We start from the raw sequence: 18,755 nt of genomic DNA on the forward strand, positions 1-18,755 counted from the left end.
TTTTCCTCTTTACATAGTTAACAAAATAGAAAAATTCAACTGTGGGAAAATTTAAACTCGTGACACTATAATTTTTTTTTTTGTGCTCTCATGATCATTGAGTGATTCTTACACGCATAAGAAGTAGCGAATTATAACCTTAAATACTTTCCATTTTAACAAGAAAGAAGAAGAAAAAAAAAAAGATGAACCTTAAAATTACTTCACGTTTAACCCGGATTACTCCTTTATAATAACCATCAAGGTTCAACGTAGTTCATACTAAACCACAAAAAAAGGTTCAATTAAATGTACTTATTTTTCAACTAAAGTCTCTTCCGTTTGTTATCGAGTTGACAAAAGGGACTGTTTCACGTTTTGTCCATTAAAATTTTCCATATAAACAACTTCTATTAGTATAAAGTTAATAAAGTAAACTAATATGGAAATCATATAATAAGAAATATAAAAATATCTTACGTACGCAAATATTTTTTCAACCATATTATTCACAACTTTAACCAAGATTCATTCAAACCATAAAAACAAACTCTCTTTCTCCTTCATCAATTATTTCCTCTCTCTCTCCCCCTCTCTCTCTTCTTTCTCCCATTCATGGGGAAGAAAATAACAACACTAAGAGATCTCATAGGCGCCATTAAAGACAAAGCTTCACAATCCAAAGCTGCTTTCATCTCTAAACCAAGTAATCTCTCTCTCCACCTCGCCGTCCTACGCGCCACCAGTCACACACCATCAACGCCGCCGGACGACCACCATGTCTCCACCCTCTTATCCCTCGGTGACAGCTCACGCGCCACCGCTTCTTCCCTTATCGTCATCATCATGGACCGTCTCCACCGCACCGGAGACTCCACCGTCGCCCTAAAATGCCTCCTTATCATCCACCATATAATTAAACGTGGACCCTTTATTTTACAAGACCAGCTCTCTGTTTTTCCGGCCACCGGCGGACATAATTATTTAAAACTCTCCGCTTTCCGCGACCGCGCCACCTCTGCCACGTGGCAAATCTCTGCATGGATCAGATTTTACGCAAGATACATCGAAACCCTACTTTTTACCTCAAGAATCTTAGGTTATTTTCTTTCTTCTTTTTCATGCAGTTCCGAAAAAGATAAACAAGAAGAAAAAATCTCATCTTTTTTGAACTCAGATTTAATCAGGGACGTTGATTCTTTGGTTCAGTTGATTGAAGAAACATGCAAAATACCTGATTCCCTCCTTTTAGAAGGTAACAAATTGCTGTACGAGGTAATTGGATTATTGGGTAATGATTATTTATCGACCGTTAATGAACTTTTATTAAGACTCAGTGAGTTTAAGGAAAGACTGAGTTGTCTGAGTTTTGGTGAATCGGTCGAGTTGGGTTGTATTTTGAAGAGATTAGAAGAATGTAAAGAGAGATTATGTGTTATTCTTACAGTGAAAAAACCTTCAACTGAATCATTATGGAGTTTGGTTAATGATTTAAGTGAGAAAATTGAGAATTTGAAGGTTGGAAAAGAAGGTCCAAAGTTGCTAACGTATGGAAAAGCAAGTGAGTCGGCTCGGTTCGGTAACCGAGTTATGAAATTTGGTGACTCGGTCCGGTTTTCTTCAGGAAGGTATGAAATGACTAATCTTTCTCTTATGATTGTGCAAGGAAAGAAATTGGGAAAAGTTCAATAAATTGGAGAATATTTTTTTGGTGGGGAACAAAGAAAATTCAAAGCAAAATTTTGGAAATTTTAAAAGGGAAAAGTGTGCTCTTACCTTTTATAATTTTCAAAATTTTATTGCTGAAGTTGGGATTTTTCATTAAAGGAAAATATATATTTTGGAGTCCCTTTTTATTTTGCTCTTCTTGGTTCAGAGTGAATTTTTGTTAATATGGTGGAGTTTAATTTGTGGCAGTAATAGCATATTTTGTAACAATATATCATGAACTGCCAGATTTTTGTTATTGTTGGATTTGATATATTCCCACCAACATTTTTGTACATATATAATACTTATATCCCAATTTTGGATTTTGACTGTATACCATGTATCTCTCCATAGTCTCTATTAAATTAATTTACATCTATTAAAAGTGAAGAATTTTTTATAAATATCCTCGGGATATTTGTTTGTGCTCTGTATTATTAGGTCAGAAGTTGTGCACATGTTAAGTTGAATTTTATATGTCCAATTTAATCCACTTTTTGAGTCGAACTATATCTTTATATTATGAACAAAGTTAAAGTATATACATAATGACACTCATTATGAATTCTTTGTCTCTAAATTATATATTTGCCTGTGTTTATGACTTTATGTGCATGGCGAAATGATGAACAAATGGACCGTTGTACTGCCACTTTATAAAGAGAATGTTAAGGTTTTTGTCAGATTATTATACTATTATTTCCTGGTAGTGTTTCTTCTATTGGAACAGCAAATTTATATGGTCCTTTTTCTCTGGATGTTTTTTTACCGTTGAAGAACTTTGTCTCGCACTGCTAGTTTAGACTTCCTACTTTTCTATATATATATATAATCACAGTGCTTATATTTGTCTGAGCCGAGAATCTATTAGAAATAATTTTCCTACTTGCACAAAGTAGAGGTAAAATCTGTATACACATCATCTTCCTCATATTCCACTTGTGTGATTACACTAAGGACGTTATTGTTGTTAACCGTGGTGTATGGACTAGTTCATGGATACCTCGGCTAATTTTACGAGATATCTGATACCTCCTATCAGCATAGATACGGAGTAACTCGGTCCATCAATGTTTGAATATATGAGAAAAAATAACCTAGCAATGTTTTTCCATTTACTGGAATTTAAATATGATATCTCATGATTTTCAATCCACTTTGTTCGCTAGGCCATATTCTTGAGAATTTTCTTTAGAGATATAAGTGACATTATTGGCATATTGTGTAAGAATGATTGATTAATTAATTATTTCCCGGATTTTGAGCTTCAAACTTCTACAATTTGCACAAACTAAAACTTCAAATTTTCAATTTTGGTTTAAAATTTCTTGGCAATAACTTTTTGATTTATGTTTTTTTTCTTTATATAAGCATAGTGGTTAAAGATCATTGAATTTAATCTATCTCACTCTTATCCTCCCAACTACGTAATCATGGTGTATTATGTTTTGATATATAAAAAATGAAAAAAATAAAATTATATTTTATACCTAATGAAGGCAGAGATATTACTAGCTAGTGTACAAAAATAATAATTTTTAATAGGTTGAATATTTAAAAGAAAAAATAGTACTAAAAGCTTAATGTTTAGTGTTATAGATCCTATTAATTTTTCTCCCTCCGCCACCACCTAATGTAATGGAATTCTTTTAAAGAAATATCTAGTGCAGTGAAATACGAGAAGGCTTGACTGAGTCAACCAAAATGAGAGTCTAAAATTGTGAAAGAGGAAGTTTCATTTCTCACGACTACAACATTTGTTATTATAATATTAGACAATATTACGTCTGATTAGATTTTGAAACCTAGTGGTGGTAGTACATATTAAATACGTACTAGTTATCTCCTGTATTTGTTTCATTTAAAATAACTATATGATGTATTATATCGTCTGTTAAGTAATCATTATGTTAATATATATTTTGGATAATTACATGAACACAACTTATAATTTTTTCCAAAATAATTAATGTCATCGATGGCTTGATTCCCGGTACAACTACAATTAGTGTAGTTAATAAATTACACCAACTCTTGTTTATTTATATGCATGTTGCATTTGTCCTCTAATATAACAAAGGAAAACGAATTTTTTAAAAAAAAAAACAATTCATTTCTGTTCGAGGTTGAATGTCGTTATCTGTGGTGTACGACATCAGAAGTCAAAAGGAAGGCTCTCAGTTTCTCCAGATTATAGTTTAGAATTTTCCTTCTAATTTTCTTCTGTTTCAAATTCCAATTGTACCAAGAATCTAAGATGGGTTGGCTGGGAATTTAATTAACAAAGATATTCCTGTCAATTTTTGGGGGTAAATGCACGGATAGCTAATTTTGGAGATAAGTTTAACAATGTTGTAATTAACTTCAAACATATAAGACTGAAGCTGAAACACTCTGCATCTGAAACTACAAATTTTATCTGAAAAACCTACAGAATATATCATCTTGAATAATTTTTTAACAAACTTGAAAAGGTTGAATTCCACAAGACAAATCCTTTTGCACTTGCACAACAAGGACAATTACTTGCTACAATTATAAACTTGGACAAGTTAATCTAGGTTTGTCAAGTTGCCAACAACAATTGACAAAATAAATTAAAATTTTAACTTTTACCTATTAGGATTATAAAATTGGAACTAGTGTCACGACCCAAACCACCATGTCGTGATGACGCCTATCGTGGTACTAGGCAAGCCGACTCTTTACCAAAAACAACCCAATATTTCAATTTTTAAAGATAACTTCAAGCTATTTAATAATAAAACTTAATGAAGAAAATCTGAATAATGCAAGTGCGGAAAGAAAAGCCCGACATCGGGGTGTCACCGTTCATGAGCATCTACTAAAAATCTATCTGAAGATATTGAGACTAACATAGTCTGGAAATGTACTACAAAATAAACAATAGGAAGATAGGAGGGAGAAGAACAGGGCTGCGATCGCCAGCAGCTACCTTGCCAACTCCGAGAAGAATCTACAGCTGGACTAGTCAACAGCCACTACCGGGTCCTGATACGCCTGGATCTGCACACAATGTGCAGGGAGTAACGTGAGTACGCCAACTCAGTAAGTAACCAAAGTAAATAAAGACTAAGAAGCACTGACGAGCAATAAAACATATAAAGTTCATATCAAGAAATCTCAGTAAAAGTACAGCATGCTTTTAAAAGCAGAGTCTGAATAAAGTCATTTCGTTTAAACTCAGTTTCAGTAAAATCATTTGAAGATATTTTTCAACAGTTCACAACAAAGGCTCAGTGCGACGGTGAGCAAAAATAATGAAATCATAAACAGCCCCTCGGGCAAAACATCACTCATGAACAGCCCTTCGGGCAAACCTCTCAGTCACTCGTATACAGCCCCTCGGGCATAACAACACTCACACTCAAGGCACCCGCTCACTGGGGGTGTGCAGACTCCGGAGGGGCTCCTTCAGCCCAAACGCTATAACAAGCCACCTCGTGGCATAAATCAATCAGGCCATCGGCCTCACTCAATCATGAATCAGTAACAACATGCTGCGGCGTGCAGCCCGATCCCATAGATATCCTCACAAATCAGACCCTCGGCCTTACTCAGTCATAAATCTCTCAAGCCACTCGGGCTCTCAGTAAAAACAGGGTACTCAGCCCAAAATAACATTTTATATGTATCAAAACAGAGTAATAAAGACTGAGTTATAAAATTCAATAAGTGTAACAAGACTGAGTAAAGATTTTCAACCAAAAACAGTGAGAGGATAGTAAGAAAAGGCCCCTAAGGGTCCAAATATCTTTGGCACAAGGCCCAAATATGACATTCAACCCAATTTATAGAAACTCTTTCTAGAACACATAAACATCATATAGTTTCAACAAAATACGCAACTTATAGTTGCTACGGGCGGACCAAGTCACAATACCCAATGGTGCACGCCCACACGCCCATCACCTAGCATGTGCGTCACCTCAAAATAGTAAAACGATACGAAATTCGGGGTTTCATACCCTCAGGACTAGATTTACAATCGTTACTTACCTCAAACCGGTCAAATCTCTACTCCGCGATGCTCTTGCCCCTCGACTCGACCTCCAATCGCTCCAAATCTATTCACAAGCAATACAATGCAATCAATATAGGCCAAGGAACCAATTCCACATGAAAAAACTATCAATTTAGACCAGAATCACGAAATTCACCCAAACCCAGCCCTCGGGCCCACGTCTCAAAATCCGACAAAAATCACAAAACTAGAAAGCCCTTTCACTCACGAGTCTATCCATACCAAATTGATCAAAATCCGGCATCAAATGGTCCCTCAAATCCCCAAATCAAACTCTCCAATTCCCAAGCCCTAACCCCTCATTTTCACCCCTAATCTTCGCTAATTACATGAATAATCAACGGGAAATCATCACATATACGAGTATTAGGGCTCAAGCCACTTACCTCGCTGATAAACCCTTGAATTCCTCCTCAAAATCGCTCTCAAAAGCTCCAAAGCCGACTAAAAATAGTGGAAAATGAACTAAAATTCGCGAAGGGTTCAATATATACCTTCTGCCCAGGCTTCTCGCACCTGCGGCCTATTTCTCGCGCATGTGGTACCGCACCAGCGGTCAAGGCGCCGCACCTGCGAACTTCACTTAACTCACCAGCTTCCGCACCTCCGGACTCGCAAGTGCGGCCAATCTTGCGCACCTGCGCCAAACTCCGCGTCTACGATTATCGCACCTGCGGTTCCCACTCCGCAGGTGCGGAATCATCAGAAGCAACAGCTTCAGCGCCTTATTCCACTTCCCAACTCTTCGTCAACCATCCGAATTCATCCCGAGGCCTCGGGACCTCAACCAAAAATACCAACAAGTCACATATCAACATACGAACTTAGTCGAACCTTCGAAACGCTCAAAACAACATCAAAACACCAAATCAGCCTCAGATTCAAGCCTAAGAACTTCTAAACTTCCAAATTCCGCAAACGATGCCGGAACCTACCAAATTACCTCCGAATGACCTAAAATTTTGCACACACGTCACAAATGACACTAGAACCTACTCCAACTTCCAGAATTCCATTCCGACCCCGATATCAAATTTTCCACTGCCGATCAAAATCGCCAAATTTTCCAATTTTGCCAATTCAAGCCTAATTCTACCATGGACCTCCAGATCACATTCCGGACGCGCTCCCAAGTCCAAAATCACCTAATGGAGCTAACCGAACCATAAAAATCTAAATCCGAGGTCCTTACTCATAAGTCAACATCTTGTTTGACTTTTTCCAACTTAAGCTTCTAAATAGGAGGCTAAGTGTCCCATTCCACACTGAAACCACTCTAGACCCGAACCAACCAACACAATACAATGAAATACAGCTGAGGAACACATAAGGAAGCAAAAATGGGGGAAACAGGGCTATAACTCACGAAACGATCGGCCGGGTCATTACATCCTCCCCCTCTTAAACAAACATTCATCCTCGAACGAGTTTAGAAACATACTTGAAGCCTAAAATAGGTGTGGATATCTGCTCCGCATTTCTCGCTCGGTCTCCCAAGTTGCCTCCTCCACGGGTCGACCTCTCCACTGCACTTTCACTGAAGCTATATCCTTTGATCTCAACTTTCGGACCTGTCGCTCCAAAATAGCCACTGCTCCATATCATAAGTCAAATCACTATCTAACTACCATGCTGAAATCCAAGACGTGAGACGGATCACCGATATACTGTCGGGGCATAGAAACATGAAATACCGGATGCATACCCGACAAGCTAGGTGGCAAAGCAAGCTCATAAGTCACCTCCCCAATCCTCCGAAGCACCTCAAAAGGCCTAATGAACCGAGGGCTCAGCTTGCCCTTCTTCCTAAATCTTATAACACCCTTCATGGGTGAAACCTTCAATAGAATCTTCTCCCCAACCATATAAGATACATCACGAACCTTTCTGTTAGCATAACTCTTTTGTCTTGACTGAGCTGTACGAAGCCGCTCCTGAATCACTTTCACCTTGTCTAAAGCATCCTGAACCAAGTCTGTACCCAAAAGCCTAGCCTCGCCCGTCTCAAGCCAACCCATTGTAGATCTACACCGTCTCCCATATAAAGCCTCAAATGGAGCCAGCTGAATACTCGACTGATAACTGTTGTTATATGCAAACTCTGCGAGTGGTAGAAACTGGTCCCATGAACCCCCCAAATCAATGACACAAGCGCGCAACATGTCCTCCAATATCTGAATAGTACGCTCATACTATCTGTCACGCCTGAGGGTGAAAAGCAGTGCTTAGCTCAACCTGAGTACCCAACTCTCGCTACACGGCCCTCCAAAACTGCGATGTAAACTGAGTACCTCTATCTGAAATGATGGAAACCAGGACACCATGCAGGAGAACAATCTCTCGGATATAAATCTCGGCTAACCATTCTGTGAATAGGTAGTACACACAGGAATGAAGTGCGCGAACTTGGTCAGCCGATCCACAATCACCCAAATAGAATCGAACTTCCTCAAGGTCCGTGGGAGTCCAACTATGAAATCCATGTTGATCCGCTCCCACTTCCACTCTGGAGTATCTATCTGCTGAAGCAAGCCACCCGGTCTCTGATGCTCATATTTCACCTGCTGACAATTGAGACACCGAGCTACAAACCCCACTATATTATTCTTCATTCTCCCCCACCAGTAGTGCTGTCTCAAATATTGATACATCTTTGCGGTACCCGGATGGACGGAATACCGCGAGCTATGGGCCTCCTCTAGAATCAACTCCCGAAGCCCATCTACGTTAGGCACACATATCCGGCCCTGCATCCTCAATACCCCGTCATCACCAACAGTCACATCTCTAGTATCGCCGTGTTGAACTTTATCCTTGAGGACAAGCAAATGAGGATCATCATACTGGCGCTCTCTGATACGATCAAACAAAGAAGACCGAGAAACCATACAAGCTAGGATCCGACAAGGCTCCGAAATATCCAACCTCACAAGCCGATTGGCCAAAGCCTGAACATCAACCGCAAGAGGTCTCTCCCTAACAGGAATAAATGCCAAACTGCCCATACTCACCGCCTTCCTACTCAAGGCATTGGCCACCCCATTGGCCTTTTTCGGATGATACAAAATAGTAATATCATAGTCCTTTAGCAGCTCCAACCATCTCCGCTACCTCAAATTGAGATCCTTCTGTTTGAACAGGTGCTGGAGGCTACGATAATCAGTAAACACCTCACAAGACACCATAGAGATAATGCCTCCAAATATTCAACGCGTGAACAATGGCAGCCAACTCCAAATCATGAACATGGTAGTTCTTCTCATGGGACTTCAACTGATGAGAAGCATAAGCAATCACTCTAACCTCCTGCATCAACACACACCCGATACCAACCCGAGAAGCGTCACAATTAATAGAAACTAAGCGTCCACCAGACTGTATAGAGAAGCAGATTCTCTATCAGTTCCCCACTGTACAACAGACAGTAAAACCAACCAGTATAAGGAATCAGGTTCTCTAATTGGTCCCACAGTAACTCGGCAGTAAATAAAGAACACAGAGGATTTTTACGTGGAAAAATCCAAACTCAAGGGGACAAAAACCACAACCTACACTTATAGGCTTTCAACTTCACTAACTTGTAAACACACTATTACAAGCCACTTTGTAGTGACTCTATTACAAAGACTTCAACTTAACTAACTTGTGATACTCTTACCACAAGCCACTTTGTCACTCTCTAGTTACAAAGACTTTAACTTAACTAACTTGTGATACTCTTACCACAAGCCACTTTGTCACTCTCTAGTTACAAAGACTTTAACTTATGACTAACTCTAGTCACAACACAAACTTAGAGGGTTTGTGATTTTGGGTTTCCTAAAACACAACTTCTAAGAAAGCAAGATAGGAGTTACAAATGAAAAACAAATAACAAAGACTCAACAAACCTAAGGACTTAAGATATCTTCAATCTTGGATCCGGTCCTTGAGGTTGCAGCAGCTTTGTTCTTGAGAGAGGTTATTGCAAGCACTTGAGAGAATATTTTCTTTTCTGATTTGCCAAGTGTTGCAGTGTCTTGTGCCTTGCACCAGGTTGTTATACTACAAAAGACATCAACATGGTGATGTCAATTCACAATGGTGATGTCAATTCTTGGCTAGTACATGCCTCTTCCCAATGGGAAATGACTGTTGCACTGTCGCGTATACAGTTGCAGGCAGTGACTTTCTGCAGTTGCTTTCTAGTTGTATAGTTGACTTATACTTCTGTCAGGGGAACATCAAGGGATCAGGTCCCTAATCTGGTTCTTGTGAATCTGAAGGCACACTGCCCAGATTATCTTGAGTCGATTAACTTGAATGATTGTACCAAGCATGCTTCAGCTCCTTTATCTGGTTCTCTCATGAAGTAAGTTGTTTTACCTTCCTTGATTGTATTTATACATGTGTGACATCACTTACAATGATGTAAGCAAGGTAGGTAAAAAGCCTTCCATGTAAAGTTGACTACTACACTGTTCCTGTACAGTAGCGTGTGCAGGCAGCAACTTTCCAGCTAGAGAGTTGACTTCATACAGTCTCCTCAGGAACTGATAGGGACCTGTTCCCTTAGCTGTTCCTTCCACTCTGAAGAGTTGAGTTATATCCCACGCTGGATCCCAACCTGGAACTTTGTGATCTCAAGGTCTTGTAAATGTGTAACAGGTTCCTTATCTGGTTCTGGATGGTAAGTTTGTTAGATCATCAAAACATAAAGTAAAGTACTTATGCCCAAAGTACTTGTAACCTATCAATTTCCCCCTTTTTGATTATGAATAACTTAGAATTGATATTTCCTCTGAGAACCAGATCTCCACATTGTTCCCCCTACGAATCAGCCATATTCCTCCTAAGAACCAAACCTAAGGAACTTATCACAACTGGTTCCTCAGGGCTGTTTGGCAAATCATCAAAACTCAAAATACCATAACTTATCAATCTATTTTCCACTTTTTGATGATGACAAACCCAAAATTAATATAGCACTTGAGACCAGATTCCTCATATGTTTCCCTGCGGATCAGGCCTCTAATCAACAACATATTATCAGCAACGTTCTCCCTGTGAAGCAAAGCTATCTTTCATGCACAACACAACATATCAATTCGATTTTGTTCCTTTCTCCCCCATGTTGACATATAACTTCCCCCTTTTGGCATCATCGAAAAGAATAACAGAAGAAGCACGGCCAAAAAGAAGTTCAGCAACATTAACTCATGCCACTTGGACAACACAACATGAACAATAACAAGAACAACAAGTGAATGTCATTGCACAAAATAGAGCGATTGCCCATAGTAGAGTAAGTATAACAGAAGCACAGTAGTTTCAACAATACATAATATGACAATTTAAACAACTAAAGTACCAATGTCATCAAATATAGGGGGAAAAATAAGAATTCAAGGGAATTTGGAAGGAGTGAAAGACATGAATCACTGGGCAGGAGGAAAAGTAATGGGCTAAGGCCTTGATGAGCTTGTCCATTCTTTCATTCACTCTCATTTGATCAATGATCATCTGCTCTCTCAATTCCTTCACCTGTTTCCATAATATTTTATTCTCACCCTTCAACTTAGCATTTTATTCTGCCAAGGGTCCACTATGACCATGTTCTTAACCGACCTGAGTAGGTTGAACCATCAATCAGATCACCAAGAATCTCCCCAAGCTTCTTCTCATCAAGATCAAACTCAGTCCCATGCACATATAGCATCAGAGTATCACATAAAACATAGAAGTTTTTACTTCTTCTTCATATACATTGGGACTTGGAGGAACAAAGAGGTGATTCTATTTTTGGAACTCAACAATATCAAGAAGTTCCTCCTTTTTTTTCTAGCAATATCAGAGTCAACACTCTACCTAATAACACTTTTTGAGACTTCAGAATCTTCTACCTCTCCAAACCTGATGGCTCAACCTTTTGCTTCTGTAAGGAACCAGGTTCCTCACTTACACTACCATTTCTATCCCTGAGCAGCGATGTCTCCCTCTTCTTCTTCTCGATCTGTTTACCCTTATCATCTGCTGGATTTTTCTCAGCCAACTTTCTTTTCTCTGATTTTTTTTAATTCTTTCTCACAAGTAAAGATTTCATTTCATTCTCTCTTCCACAATCACATCAGCAGGTCACACCACTTCATCTTCAATCACCCTACTTTTTATCAATCCTTTTAACTGGAGCGGAAGTTTATTTAAACACATAACTCAGAAAAAAAAGACCATCATTAAAATTGACTTTCTGAGAAGGACTTGAGGGATCAAGTCCCTCATTCAGTTCTCACATTTACTAATTTCTCCATTCTCAAGACTTTCACAAATCTAGCAACAATTTCAACCTCATGCTCTAGAATATTAGATCGACCCTGTTCCCTTTCAGTTAAACTTCCATCAAAATCTACCAAAGACTTCTTGGGGTTTTGATTCAAATAGAGTTAAGATTTTGGAAAGTAACAGAGTTAGGTACACTTATGGCATATTTGGAGAGAAGGATTTTTTTGAGACAAGATTGATTTTGGTTTTGAAGAAAAGAATCGGTTTTGGTTGGGTGTAAGGTAGAGAAGTGGTTTTTTGGGGCAACGGGTCAGTTCGGAAGAGGTTTAACATTTTGGACTTCAAAAATCAGGAGAGAGGCAGGAGAAAGGCGGGAATAAATTAATGACATGACACTTCAATAGCTTGAAAAAGGCATATAAGTATTGAAGAGACTACTAACCTGAGTCATAGGAACCAGGTTCCTTGACGGTTTTTGAAAATTTGAGCAAAGACTCCTGGAAGTGAAATGTCGCTCTTACTTGTTTTTGTCCTGAAACTGCAATATGTGTATACCTATAACAGTATAGATTTGAATTAGATGTCGTCGAAAAACACTTTTTAGCAGTGTACCTTTCCTTCTTAACGTAGCCAATCATCGAGGGACCAGGTCCCTCTGTTAAGCTCGATCAACCCCAACTCCAGACAATTTCTCTCAAAGTGTTCACTGCGCAGCGCCTTGGTGAAGATGTCTACTACCTGGTCCCCCGTCTTCCAGAACTTCGTACAAATCGGAACCTTTTCAACATTATTCCTCAAAAAGTGATGTGCACGTCAATGCACTTTGTCCTCTTGTGTTGTACCGGGTTCAAGCTATATGTCTACTACCTGGTCCCCTGTCTTCCAGAACTTCGTACAAATCGGAACCTTTTCAACATTATTCCTCAAAAAGTGATGTGCACGTCAATGCACTTTGTCCTCTTGTGTTGTACCGGGTTCAAGCTATAAATACACGAAAGTCTTCAAGATGTTGCTTGATCTATAATAGTTGAGCACAACAAGAAGCACCAACCACGTATTCAGCTTCAGCAGTAGAAAGAGCCACACAGTTTGTTTCTTTGTACCCCATGAGATCGAGTATAACCCTAGAAAATGTGTCGTTCCACAAGTGCTTAGAACTAGGTTAAATACTAGTCTAAGGATGTGGTTACATTTTGAAGGGATGTGAACTCTTTTGCTTCTAGTTGGGTACTTGAACTTCAGATTTTGAAGGACCAGGTTCTTCCATATGTGAATCATCATTGACATTAACAGAATTATGACTCCCACTATTTTGTTCTGCATCAGGAGCACCTAATGCTGCATAAAAACCCTATGTTCAGCTCAAGTCGAGGTAATAAAGGGACCAGGTTCCTCTATGCCTTTTGGAGATTCTACTACATATCCTTCATCCTTCTGCTTGACTTGACTCATCAAATCAGTCTTTCCATTTGCAATATTTATAGCTTCACCAGGGGCATTTGTGATTTCTTCATCTTTATCTTCTTTGTTATGTGATCCTTTTGCCACCATTGTTGAGAACAAAACATTTTGCATCCAAAGGCTCTCGGGTAAGTCAACTTGGCTTTTCTCCCATTGAGCAGTTCATAAAGAGACTTCTTGAGAAGGGACCTGATCATGCACTTGTTAATCAAGTAGCAAGCAGCGTTGACTGCTTCAGCCTATGAACCAGGTCCTCCATAACCAACTTGTTCAACAAGTAGAAACTCACATGCCCAGTCATCTTCACCATAACACAGCATCATCATCAATGACACTTAGGCATGTTAGATCACCACCATGCAGGGGCTTATAATCAGCAATGTAAATATTCTTGTATCTTTTGGCCACAAGCACCACCTCACCAGTCATAAGATTTGTGAATGTGCATATCTTGGACAAGAATTCCACTTTATTTCCCTTGTCACATATCTGAGAAACACTCAGGAGACTGTACTTCAGGCCATTGACATAGTACACATTCTCAATTGAGTGAGCGAGTGACTTCCCAATCCTTCTTACTCCCAGAGTGTACCCCTTTTAGCTATTTCCAAAGGGTACACTCTCTCCTTGCAGGACCTTCAGTGAAAGAAAATCATTTGTACTTCCAGTCATGAGCTTCGAGCAGTCGCTATCCATGTACCACTATTGACTGCTCCCTTTCACTATTCCTTGCACAAGGAAATCAAGGGTTAGACGTAGGAACCCAAACAAGTTTGGGTCCCTTATAATATAGAATGGGCAGATCAAACTTCTTTTTGCCCATGCAGACAGCACATATTTTCTTTTCAGGGAACCAGGTTCCTCATCAGTACGCCTCTTTTCAACCAAAACTTTGTTTTTCTGCAAAGACTGAATTTTAACTTTACAAGAGTCCTTGTAATGACCAGTTTGGCCACAATGAGTGCACAACCTATTATAAGCCACAATTACATAATTGTTATGGGAATTATAGGAGGTTTTAGCCTTTTGGAACCTGATGTCTTGCCTGTTTCCACCATTACTCCTGTACATAGACGTTATTACATCAGAGGACCGTGTCCATTTAAGTGACTTATCGAGATCATTGTTAACCCATTTTAAATCCTCCTGAAGTTGTCTATTCTTTTCAAGCTCAGCAACAAGACTTGTTTTAACTTTCTTAAGCTCACTCTCAAGCTCAAGTTGAGCCTCACTAGCCACTTCTTTACCCTTAGTGTTGTCCATCCATTTTTTTGTTTGTTTTTTCAACAAGTTATGTTCTCTAGTTACTTCTTCCACTTGTTCCCTTAAATCTACAATGGAAACTACCATATCATCCCTCTCTTGTTCTATGTCACCATTTTCTTCTATTAAAGCATTTTTCTCATTAATGAGGCCATGATAGGCATCAATCAACACATTTGCTAAGGACATCAAATTTTTCTTAGAGTAAGTTTTTAAATTTCTTTGAACATCAAGAAAACTTACCTCATCTTCCTCCTTGTCCTCGTCATCATCAGATTTATCCATGAGTGCAAAGATTGACTCATATTCATTGTCAACAACCATCATAGATGCATCTCCTTGGTCATCCTCACCTTCAGATTCACTAGAGGATTCTCCCCAGTCATCCAAAGCTTGCTTCACCATGTTGTCAGCAGCATCTCTTCTTTTGAATTTCTTGTCAGGGACCGGGTTCCTCTTAGCTGCCTTATCAGTGTTGGTTTTGTAATGATCCTGTTTATGAAGAGGGCAGTCTTTAACAAAGTGTCCAGGCTTTCCACACTTATGACAACAATCATTTCCTTTGAAATTCCTACTGGAACTTCTTTTCTTTAGAATCCCACCATTTTTTCGAATCATCTTTTGGAATCTTCAAGTGAGATACTCCATGTCGGATTCATCACTACTTGAGTCTTTATTGGCGGCCTTGAGAACCAGGTTCTTCTCCTTCTTGGGCTCTCTTCTTTTAAGATACTTCTTTCTCTTCATCTCATAAGTTTTGAGATTTCCAATGAGTTCATCAATGGTCAGCTTCTGCAAATCCTTGGCTTCAGTGATAGTATTCACTTTACTTTCCCAAGAACCTGGTAAAACACTGAGTATTTTTCGGACCAGCTTGTTTCTTGGGATGACATCACCAAGGGAGTGAAGCTCATTGATAATGGAGGTGAAACGTGTGTGCATATCTTGAATAGACTCATCCTCCTTCATCTTGAAATGCTCATACTCAGTAGTAAGCATATCAATTTTGGATTGCTTAACCTGAGTAGCTCCCTCATGGGCAGTTTGAAGAGCTTCCTAAATCTCCTTAGCAGACTGACAAGCTGAGATGCGGTTGTACTCATTCAGGATAGATTCCACTCTCAGTTAGTACGTACCTTTTTTTTAAGCAAGAACTCTTAATCGTTCGTATCCCATACCCATGGGCTACTTCACTGAGCTGATGGTCGGAGAGGAAGAATCTTTATTAAATAGGACGCCTCCCAATCTCCGAGGGGCTAACTGTCATATTCTCAATCGTCTTTGCCTCGCTGCATACTTTCATTTAGTATTCCTTACAGCTATTCTCCAATAACCCGAAAGAAGCGGCAAGGCAGACATTTCTTTCACCCGATATTAAAGAGGTTTCTTAACTCTTCTTTAATATGGTAGCGTAGACATTCAGGTCCGATGGCACAAACAAGAATCTTCTTTGTCCTAAAATTCTTCTCAATAGCCTTTCTATCAGCATCGTTGTACTCTTTTCTTGTTTTTGGGACTGTAACTATTCCAACAATTTTCATGGGAACAAAAGGTCTATCACAGATTACATCCCACAGCTCTGAGTCCTCAACAATAATGAAGTCATGCATTCTTATTTTCCACCAACCGTAGTATTGGCCGTTGAATCTTGGTGGCCTGTACGTTGATTGTCCTTCCTCGTAATTTGGTGGAGCAGCCATGTAGATCCTTTCTAGGTGTTAACCTTTTAGAAAGAACGTGCTCTGATACCCATTGATATAAACTAAGCGTCCACCAAACTGTATAGAGAACTAGATTCTCTATCAGTTCCCCACTATAAGCAACAGACTGTAAAACCAACCAGTATAGGGAATCAGGTTCTCTAATTGGTCCCACAGTAACTCGGCAGTAAATAAAGAACACAGAGGATTTTAACGTGGAAAAATCCCAACTCAAGGGGACAAAAACCACGACCTACACTTGTAGGCTTTCAACTTCACTAACTTGTAAACACACTATTACAAGACACTTTGTAATGACTCTATTACAAAGACTTCAATTTAACTAACTTGTGATACTCTTACCACAAGCCACTTTGTCACTATCTAGTTACAAAGACTTTAACTTCACTTACTTGTAATACTCTTACCACAAGCTACTTTGTCACTCTCTAGTTACACAGACTTTAACTTAACTAACTTGTGATACTCTTACCACAAGCCACTTTGTCTCTCTCTAGTTACAAAGACTTTAACTTATGACTAACTCTAGTCACAACACAAACATAGAGGGTTTGTGATTTTGGGTTTCCTAAAACACAGCTTCTAAGAAAGCAAGATAGGAGTTACAAATGAAGAACAAATAACAAAGACTCAACAAACCTAAGGACTTAAGATATCATCAATCTTGGATCCGGTCCTTGAGGTTGCAACAGCTTTGTTCTTGAGAGAGGTTGTTGCAAGCACTTGAGAGAATATTTTCTTTTCTGATTTTCCAAGTGTTGGAGTGTCTTGTGCCTTGCACCAAGTTGTTATACTACAAAAGAACATCAACATGGTGATGTCAATTCACAATGGTGATGTCAATTCTTGGTTAGTACGTGTCTCTTCCCAATGGGAAGTGACTGCTGCACTGTCTGCTGCACTGTCGCGTGTACAGTTGTAGGCAGTCACTTTCTGCAGTTGCTTTCTAGTTGTATAGTTGACTTATACTTCTGTCAAGGGAACATCAAGGGATCAGGTCCCTAATATGGTTCTTGTGAATCTGAAGCCACACTGCCCAGATTATCTAGAGTCGATTAACTTAAATGATTGTACCAGGCATGCTTCAGGTCCTTTAGCTGGTTCTCTCATGAAGTAAGTTGTTTTACCTTCCTTGATAGCATTTATACATGTGTGACATCACTTACAATGATGTAAGAAAGGTAGGTAAAAATCCTTCCACGGAAAGTTGACTACTGCGCTGTTCCTGTACAGCAGCGTGTGCAGGCAGCAACTTTCGTGCCGGAGAGTTGACTCATATCCCACGCTGGATCCCAACCTGGAACTTTGTGATCTCAAGGTCTTGTAAATGTGTAACAGGTTCCTTATCTGGTTCTGGATGGTAGGTTTGTTAGATCATCAAAACATAAAGTAAAGTACTTATGCCCAAAGTACTTGTAACCTATCAACAATATACTGTATAAGAGCCTGAAGCTGATGGTAAAACTAATGCTGGAGCTGTGCTCAAGGCATTCTTGAGCTTTTGAAAGCTCGTCTTAGACTTATCCGACCACCTAAAAGGAGCCCCTTTTGATTCAATTTGGTCAAGGGTGATGCAATAGATGAAAATCCCTGAACGAACCGACGGTAATAACCCGCCAAACTAAGAAAACTATGAATCTCTGTGGCTGAGGACAGTTTGGGCCAACTCTGAACCGCCTCTATCTTCTTCGGATCAACCTGAATACCCTCACTGGACACCACGTGCCCCAAGAACACCACTGAACTGAGCCAAAACTCACACTTGAAGAACTTTGCATAAAGCTTCTCCCCCATCAACCGCTGCAACACAACTCTCAAATGCTCGGCGTGCTCCTCCTAGCTACGTGAGTACACCGGAATATCATCAATGAAAACAATTATAAATGAGTCGAGATAAGGCTGAAGCACGTTGTTCATCAAATGCATGAACGCTGCTGGGGCATTGGTCAGCCCAAAATACATCACAAGGAACTCATAATGACCATATCGCGTCCTAAAAGCTGTCTTTAGAATGTCCGAGTCCCTAATCTTCAACTGGTGATACCCTAACCTGAGATCAATCTTGGAGAACACTCTCGCTCCCTGAAGCTGGTCAAATAAATCATCGATACGAGGCAAAGGATACTTGTTCTTGATTGTGACTTTGTTCAACTACTTGTAATCAATGCACATTCTCGTAGTTCCATCCTTCTTCTTCACAAATAGGACATGCACACCCCAAGGTGACACACTAGGCCGAATAAACCCCTTATCAAGGAGTTCCTAAAGCTGCTCCTTCAACTCCTTTAACTCCACTGGTGCCATACAATACGATGTAA

The 18,755-nt window shown here is 39.5% G+C and overlaps 1 protein-coding gene across 1 annotated transcript; it reads left to right on the plus strand.

The window, feature by feature from the left end:
- Positions 484 to 2,025, plus strand: LOC109235359 (putative clathrin assembly protein At4g40080). Its single transcript, XM_019401433.1, has one exon. It carries the CDS (start codon positions 595 to 597, stop codon positions 1,669 to 1,671), a length of 1,077 nt encoding a protein of 358 aa, XP_019256978.1. The 5' UTR covers positions 484 to 594; the 3' UTR covers positions 1,672 to 2,025.

Source organism: Nicotiana attenuata, chromosome 12, assembly GCF_001879085.1.
Source record: "Nicotiana attenuata strain UT chromosome 12, NIATTr2, whole genome shotgun sequence".
Lineage (NCBI taxonomy): Eukaryota > Viridiplantae > Streptophyta > Magnoliopsida > Solanales > Solanaceae > Nicotiana > Nicotiana attenuata.

Bases quoted from the DNA above. Each gene is read 5' to 3' on its own strand.
- LOC109235359 (XM_019401433.1), top strand. From the start codon at position 595: ATGGGGAAGAAAATAACAACACTAAGAGATCTCATAGGCGCCATTAAA.